This window comes from Priapulus caudatus, unplaced genomic scaffold, assembly GCF_000485595.1.
Source record: "Priapulus caudatus unplaced genomic scaffold, Priapulus_caudatus-5.0.1 Scaffold509, whole genome shotgun sequence".
NCBI lineage: Eukaryota > Metazoa > Priapulida > Priapulimorpha > Priapulimorphida > Priapulidae > Priapulus > Priapulus caudatus.
The window spans coordinates 177,354-185,574 of record NW_014577570.1 but is presented as its reverse complement, the minus strand read 5'-3'; the positions used below and the strand labels follow the sequence as shown (position 1 = coordinate 185,574).

Sequence of the window (8,221 nt, the reverse complement as noted above, 5' to 3'; positions counted from 1 at the left end):
TCATATTTCTTTGAGCTTATTTCGTACCTTGTTAATTTCGGCCTATCCTGCTACTGAAATCGCCAGTTATAGTTATTTACTAGTTGTATTGCTGAACATTGTATTCAAACACTACGGTGAAATATGTTTAATTGAATTCTCAAGCATATATAGCATTGTTTTTTATCGCGCTGCCGGTTTTCCGCACCACGTAATGAACGCGAGCGCATGGCATGGCGCTATCTCTCTCACCTTTCACCTGCGTTGTGCGGTGTATCCATCCTCACGTCTCTTACGCCTTTAAAAGACTCTAACATCTCTTGCTCTCTATTATTCTACTCTCTCTCTCATCAATATATATATTGCTTCGTGTGGCTGGACTTTACTTCTATATATATATATATTTATATATAATCTATAATATATATTATATATATTATATATATATATATATATATGGTGCCGCTGACCCGCAGTCATTGAATTATTCCTCTTTCTTAACCCTTCTACCTTCTTCCTTCTTCTTCTTCTTATTCTTTCCCTCCCCTCTTCTCTTTCTTTTTCGCCTTTCTTCCGCTTTCTTCCTTCTTCTTCTTCTTTACCCTTGATGCAGCCATGCCACGCCCTCTCACATGCCCACGTAGAGACGGGGGGATGCATACACGCAGCAACGCAGGGAAAGAGAGAGAGAAGCCATGCCATGCGCGCTCGCGTCATTACGTGTGCGGATGCACCGGCCCGCGCGATAAACAATTAATATCTCGGCGAAGAATTTAATTAAAATTTGAATCAGCGCTCGCATGAGCCGACAGCGGATGAATTCTACCACACGTCCAAAGCGATTTCCTTGTCACAGCTTGCCGTTGCGAAGCAATTAAACATGAACACCTGATATTATTCTTTCCTCTCTCTCTCTCTCTCCCTTGCTCTCTCTACTCTCTCTCTCTCTGCTCTCTCTCTCTCTCTCTCTCTTTTATATATACTATATTAATATATAATGTGTGTGTGCGGTGTGTGTGTGGTGTGTGTGTGTGCTGTGTCGCTGGATCGGTGTGAATCGCCAACCCCGTGTGTGTGCGTGTGTGTGTTGTGTGTGTGTCGATGTGTGTGTGTAGTGTGTGTGTGTGTGTGTATGTGTGTGGGTGTGTGTGTGTGCTGTGTGTATTTTTGTCTCAGCTCTGCTCTTTGTCGCCATGTCTGACTACTGTCTATCCCTCGCTTATTCTCTCTCTTCTCTCTCTCTCTTCCTCTCTTCTCTGCTCACTCTGCTCTCTCTCTCTCTCTCTCGCTCTTTCTCTCTCTCTCTCTCTCTCTTCTCTCTTCTCTCTCTCTATTCTCTGTCTCTACTATCCTCTCTCATCTCTCTTTCTCTCTGTTTGTTTCTCTCTTTCTCTCTCTCTCTCTCTCTCTCTCTCTCTCTCTCTCTCGCTTTCCCCAATCTGCCTATGTGTTCTCTCTCTCATTCTCCGCTCTGTACTCTTCACCCCTCGCTTCTGAGCATCTTCTTTAAACGTGTTTAGCTAAAAAAAATCAATATTCGCGGTGAGAATCAATGCCGCGTGCGCCGTGTGTGACGCCTTTCTATGTCGATTTCGCTCTCTATATTCTATTTTATTCTTCACCGCCGTTCGGTGGCGGTGAACTACAATTCATTAAAATTGCTCAATCGCTTATCGCTGTTCGTCGCAGGGAGGCCCGTGCTGCCTACGAAAGCCCAGTCAAGATTTATGCCGGTTAAGTTAAGAATAAAACTCAATTCTGCCCGGGGAAAAAATATTTCGCCAAACTCGGCGAGAACGCGCGCGTTAATTTTTTGATGAATCTCACCAACGAAACCTCTTGTTATTAATTTGTGACGCGGAAACTTTAAACGACTTAATTGTTTTACCACTGAACTTCCGCCTTGCAATGATAAGGCCGCTAATTTTTTGGCACTAACTTCTTCGTTGTTAATCACGCTGCAATGCTAACAGCCGCGGCGGGGATACAGCGCCGCCCATAGGTCGGACCATCGTTGCCAGCATTCAACCATTCAGCCGCGTTCATCACAAACCTTTCGCCTAATTGGATATCGGGCGGAGCAGCGAATACCACATATAGCGGCGCGCGCGCTGGACGTGTGAGCTGCTGTGGCTTGGACGTTCATGCTGCAATCATTGCTGGCCGACAAGCCGCTTTCATAACTAGAACGATTAATATACGTGCCTATTACAAAGTCATTTTTGCCCTCCCAGCTTTTGGATACACTTGACTCCTTTCCACCTCCCCGCCAACCCCCACTCTCCCCCGCTTCATCAGGCGGTTCTTCCATCCCCTTTCCCCTATTCTCCTACCTCGCCGACTCTCGCTTCCAGGTATGCCCTTTCTCTAATCCACCTCCTTCTTTCCGTCCTTATCTTCTGGCTCCTTCTTCTCCTTCCACGTTCAATCACTTGCTTCCTTGCTCTTAGCCCATGCTACGTCCTTCCTTTCATTTTCTCTTTCTCTTCTCTTGTTTCCTCTCCCTTCCTTCCTTCAAACCCTTCCTGTCTTATATCCAACAACCTCATCGCTTTATTTCTCGATCTATACAATGCGCCCAGTGCCACTCTGATCAGATCAGAGACCATGCACTGCGGGCGTGGTGGCGTTGTCGGTGGAGCAGGGGGGTGGGTGCGGGCTTGCGCGTGGTGGCCAGTGGGGTCGTGGGTTGGGGTTTTGTCGGGGCAGTGCGCCCCCTGCGGCGTGGGTGCATGGGCCGTTGTCCGGCGGTGGCATGGGGGTGGCGGTGTCGTTACGTCGTGTGGCGCAGCTGCGGACCCGCCCGTGGGTGGGCGTTGTCGGTCGGTGGCAGTGCGGTCGTGGTGGGGTTGTCCGTCGGTGGCAGCGCGGGGTGGGTGGTGTGTCGGTGATGGCAGTGCGGCTCGTGGGTGGGCTGTCGTCGGTGCTGCGGCTGTGGAACGTGGGCGTTGTCGGTGGTGCAGTGCGGTCGTGGGTGGGTTAGTCGAGGTGTTCATAGGGGGTGGGGGCTGGGGTTGTCACCGGTCTGCTGCAGTGCGGCCCGGGGTGGGTCGTGTCGGTGGTGGCCAGCTGCGGTCTCTAGTGGGTGGGTGTCCGGTTGATGCCGCAGTGCGAGTGGTGGGCTGTGTCGGTGGTCGCAGTGCGGGTGGGGTGGGTGTTGTCGGTAGGTGGCAGTGCGGCGTGGTGTGGGTTGTCGGTGATGCAGTTGCGGTGGGTGGGGTTGTCGGTGATTTGGCAGTGCGGTGGTGGCCGTGGCGGTTGTCGGTGCGTGGCAGTGCGCCGGTGCATGGCGGGTTGTCCCGGTGGGTGGTGGCATGGGGGTGGGTGGCGGTTGTCAGTGTGGGCAGTCGGTGTGGTGGCGCGTTGTCCGTGGTGGCATGGGGGGTGGGTGCGGGTTGTCCGGTGTCGGCAGTCGCGGGCTGGTTGGGGTTGTCCGGTGCGTGGGCCAGTGCCGGCGTGCGGTTGGGTTCGTCGGTGCGGTCGCAGTGCGGCTTACCCGGATGGGTGGGTCTGTCGGTGGTGGCAGCTGCGGGGGTAGGGGGTGTCGCGTTGTGGCAGTGCGGGTGGGACTGAGGGTAGTCGTGGTTGCAGTGCGGGTGGGTTGGGTGTTCTGTGGGTCGTGCCGTGGGTGGGGTGGTCTGTGGGTGTGCGGTGTGGTGGATGTCCTTGGTTGTGGCACTGCGATGTGGGTGGCGGCGGGGTGCTGGGCAGTGCGGGTGGGTTGGGTCTGCGGGTTAGTGGTGATGGAGGTTGAGTGGGGTGCGGGTAGTGTGATGGGCGGTGGGTGGGGTGTTCTCGGTGGTTGCTAGTGCGGGGTAGGGTTGCGGGTTGGGTGCTGCAGTGGAGCGTGGTGGGTTGCGGCGGTAGTGGTGGGTGGGTGGGTGCCCGGCCGGAATTTGATGGGGTGGTGGGTGGGTGTTGCGGGTAATGGTGATGTCGGGTCGGGGTGTCGGCACGTGCGGAGTTATGTTGTGCGGGTCGCTGGCCAGTTGGGCGGCTGGGGTGGGTGTTAGCGGGTAGATGGTGGTGGGGTGGGGGGCGAGGTAATCGTGATCGGGGGTGCGCTGGGTGCGGTGGTCGTTGGTGGCCATCGGGTAGGTGTTGCGGGTGGTGCTGCAGTGGAGGTGGGTGGGGTTGCGGGTAGTTGTGATCGGGAGTGGGGTGAGGGCGTTGCGGGTTAATGGTGATGGGGGTGGGTGGCGTGTCGGAGTGGCAGTGCGGGGTGGCGTGTTGTCGGTGGTGTGGTGCGAGTACGGTGGCCTGGGGTGCGGAGGCTGGTGCTAGCACGGTGGGGGGGTTAGCGGTAGTGGGGCGTGGGCTGGAGGTTGCGGGTATGGTGTGGGGTGTGGGGTTGCGGGTAGTTGACTGGGGGTGGGTCGCGGTGTGTTTCGGGTGGTGGTGATGGGGACGTGCGCGGTGGGGGTTGCGGGTGATTGGTGATGGGGGTGGGGCGTGAGCGTGCAGCGCCAGTTATATTCGATGACTTCACGGCCACCGCGAGAGCCGCTCGTGCTTGGCTCCTAGCGCGAGGAGCGGCCCGTCATCGATAAATGCGCGCTTCACTTACGCATCAAACACCAGGGCTCCCATCCACCGGATGAGATCATAGATCCGCTAATATGTCATGCCCGCGTGTATAGGTATACGGGTGCATTTCCGCGTTGCGCTCGTGAGCGAATACCGCTAGCGCACGACATAAATCTTCACGTATTCAGACAAAGCCATGACGTAACCCGATTGTACACACGCCTCCCCTCCCTCTCCCTAGACGCGTCTCTGTCTCTCGCTCTATACCCGCGGGAGGCAGGCAGAGAGAAAGGCGGATAGAATTACAGAGCGAGCTATAAAAGCACGAGAGTAGGAAAGACAAAGAACGGCGCCGGCGCTGGAGCACGCGAGTATAAAAGATGAAAAAAGAAAAGCAAGACAGAAAAGAAGAAAAGCAAGATAAATAAGGGCGAGATCTAAGAGAGCGCAAGAGGAAAGAGGGGGAGGATGGCAGAGACTACAGTGAAACGCGACCACAATGCCTTCACCAGCTTCATTAAAGGCGTATATCTCACTACTGTTGCTATGGAAGCCCCAGGTCCCCGCTCGTCCTCACACATTCGCTATCACCACCAGCGCTCAATAGCTAATCGTGGGAATGTCTCCCCGCCATTTGAAAGCTGGCTCAGCCATCGACGCGTAGGATGTGAGAGAGTGGCGTGTGAGTCACATACGCGCGGCTGCAGGCAGGCAGCGAGCGGACAGGGCGGGCAGCGACAACGGAGCCAGAGAACGGAGAGGGAGGGGCCGATGATGCAGCGTGGTGGAGGGGATCGAGGATAGAGAAATTGGAAACAGGAGGCATGAAAAAGGACAAAATGGGACAAAAATTGGCGAGAGGATTAGTAGAGGGCGGGCGTTGGAGCGATAGACTGACAGAAGATAGAGCAGAGCAGAAATGGCAATAAAAGAGAGAAGAGAGAGAGTAGAGAGCAGAGAGAAAGAGAGAGAGAGAGAGAGAGAGAGAGAGAGAGCGACACCTACACACGCGCGCGATCGATCGAGCGAGGGAACGAGCGAGAGAACGAGAGAAAGAAGAGAAAAAGAAAGTTTCTAGCCGATATCAGGAGCCATCAGGGGCCCAAGGCAGGCAGCAAGAAGCAGCTCGCAGAGATACAGATAGAGAGCAGCATCGGCAGCAGCAGCAGCAGAAGCAGCAGGAATTCGGGGTTTACGTCGCCTCCGCGTTTCTCTCTCTCTCTCTGTCTGATTACGGGCGGTGCAGCCTCTACCGTAACCACGGCTAGCTCTAGCTGTTATCCTCGCGTAAATGCGCCGGCTCTGAAGCTCGCCCCGCTCTGCTGTTCCGTCATTTCGCGTTTCCTTGCATCTTCCGTCAAAACGTGAGCAGAGAGTGAAGCAAGCCCCGCGACCCGACCACGCGCGATGCACGCTAGGATATTCACCACAGTCACCTTCGTCGTAGCGGCAACATGGCGGCATCGTAGCGGCAACATGGCGGCATCGTAGCAGCAATATGGCGGCATCGGAGCGGAAACATGGCGGCATCGTAGCAGCAACATGGCGTCATCGTAGCAGCAACATGGCGGCATCGTAGCGGCAACATGGCGGCATCGTAGCGGCAACAGGACAGCAACATGGCAGCAAAATTGCAGCAAAATGGCGGCAATATTACGGCAATATGGCAGCCACATAGCCGTACTGTGGCGATATCCCGCGTGTATTATACCAACGTATACGGGCTTGCCCCGTTTTTAGGTAACTATCACGTGACACCGTGAGTGCAGAAAAGTGGTCGATTCGTCACGGTGAGAACGTGGAAAAGAGAAGAGAAAAGGAAAAGATGGAGGAAGAGAAGTGAGAATGCAAGAAAGAGAGGGAGGGAAGGAGCGAATGAGAAAAGAGAGGATAGAGGAAAGGAGAAAGGGGGGATGGTATGAAGAGAAGGAACTTTTTCTCTCCTTCTTCGTCTTCTTCTTTTCTTCTTCTTCTTCTTCTTCTTCTTCTTCTTCTTCTTCTTCTTCTTCCTCTTCTTCTTCTTTTGCTGCTGCTGCTGCTCATTTCTTTTTCTTTTTCTTCTTCTTCTTCTCCTTTGTCTTCTTCTTCTTTTTCTTCTTCGTTTTCTTTTCTTCGTCTTTATCTTACGTCTTCTAGTAGCGCCACTGGTTTACGTCAGTCCCTCAGCGATCGTCGCGCCGCCTTTGAACACAATAATGCGATTGGAGCCGCGCATGCGCAGAATGTCCACCATAACGCAATCAAGGCGCGGCCTCTCTCTACCGTCCGGTCGGGGAGGGTCACGTGGGAGCAGTCCCTGTCGATGACCGCCTAGTTCGTCTGCCGCTAATGGCACACCGCCACCGTCATGGGACGTGAAGTCTGTCCGCCGTATTCTCCCGCGGGAGAGGGGGAGAAGGGGAGGGCGGTGGTGGCGTTCGCCTCTTCCTCTCTCCAGTCTCCCCCGTGGGACGGCGGCGTGAGGGACAATTGCGCGGCGTTTCGAGCAAACGCTTATTTAATTACGTGTGGATCTGATTCGGAATTAAACAAAAAAATCCCATTTCACCGCCGAACGGGTGTCTACGATGGAAGGCGGGGAGGGGGGAGAAGAGCACGTCAGCCTCCTGTGGGAACAAACTGAGAGAGAGAGAGAGATAGAGAGAGAGGGAAGGACTATGCCAGACTGTTACATTTGGTGATGGGGGTGGGGCCGTGAGCGTGGGCAGTAATTTCATGACTCACGGCCACCGGAGAGCGCTCGTGCTTGGTGCTTAGCGCAGCAGCGGGTCATGATAAATGCGGCTTCACTCGCACAAACACCAGCTCCCCATCACCGGATGAGATCATAGATCGCTAATATGTCATGCGCCGCGTGTATAGTATACGGGTGCATTTCCGCGTGCGCTCGTGAGCGAATACGCACGCACGACATAAATCTTCACGTATTCAGACAAAGCATGACGTAGACCCGATTTACACACGCCCTCCCCTCCCTCTCCCTAGACGGTCTCTGTCTCTCGCTCTATACCCGGGGAGAGGGAGAGAGAAGGGGATAGAATTACAGAGCGAGTATTAAAAAGAGAGAGTAGGAAAGACAAAGAAGGCGCGGGCTGAGAGCGAGTATAAAAGATGAAAAAAGAAAAGAAGAAGAAAAGAAGAAAAAAGAAGAAAATAAGGGCGAGATCTAAGAGAGCGCAAGAGAAAGAGGGGGAGATGAGAGACTACAGTGAACACGCGACCACAATGCCTTCACCAGTTCATAAAGGCGTAATCTCACTACTGTTGCTATGAAGCCCCCAGTCCCCGCTCGTCCTCACACAGCGCTAATCACCACCAGCCTCAATACTAATCGGGAATGTCTCCCCGCCATTGAAGTGCTCAGCCATCGACGCGTGGATGTGAGAGAGTGGGTGTGAGTCACATACGCGGGCTGCAGGCAGGCAGCGAGCGGACAGGCGGGCAGGAAGGAGCGAGAACGGAGAGGGAGGGGCGATGATGCAGCGTGTGAGGGAGAGGATAGAGAAATGGAAACAGAGGCATTGAAAAGGACAAAATGGGACAAAATTGGGAGAGATTAGTAGAGCGGGCGTGAGCGATAGACTGACAGAGATAGAGAGAGAGAAAGGCAATAAAAGAGAGAGAGAGAGAGAGAGAGAGAGAGAGAGAGAGAGAGAGAGAGAGAGAGAGAGAGAGAGACGACGACGACGACGACGACGACGACGACGACGACGAC

General features: G+C 54.2%; 1 protein-coding gene across 1 annotated transcript in view; it reads left to right on the top strand.

Annotated features, from left to right (window-relative positions):
- Window positions 1-8,221, top strand: part of LOC106811153 (MOXD1 homolog 1-like) — a 44,186-nt gene that overhangs the window by 17,177 nt on the left and 18,788 nt on the right. The window contains exon 3 of the mRNA XM_014814696.1: window positions 1,670-1,712. Within this exon, the coding sequence (XP_014670182.1) occupies window positions 1,670-1,712 (43 nt within the window). The remainder of the gene's footprint in view (window positions 1-1,669; window positions 1,713-8,221) is intronic.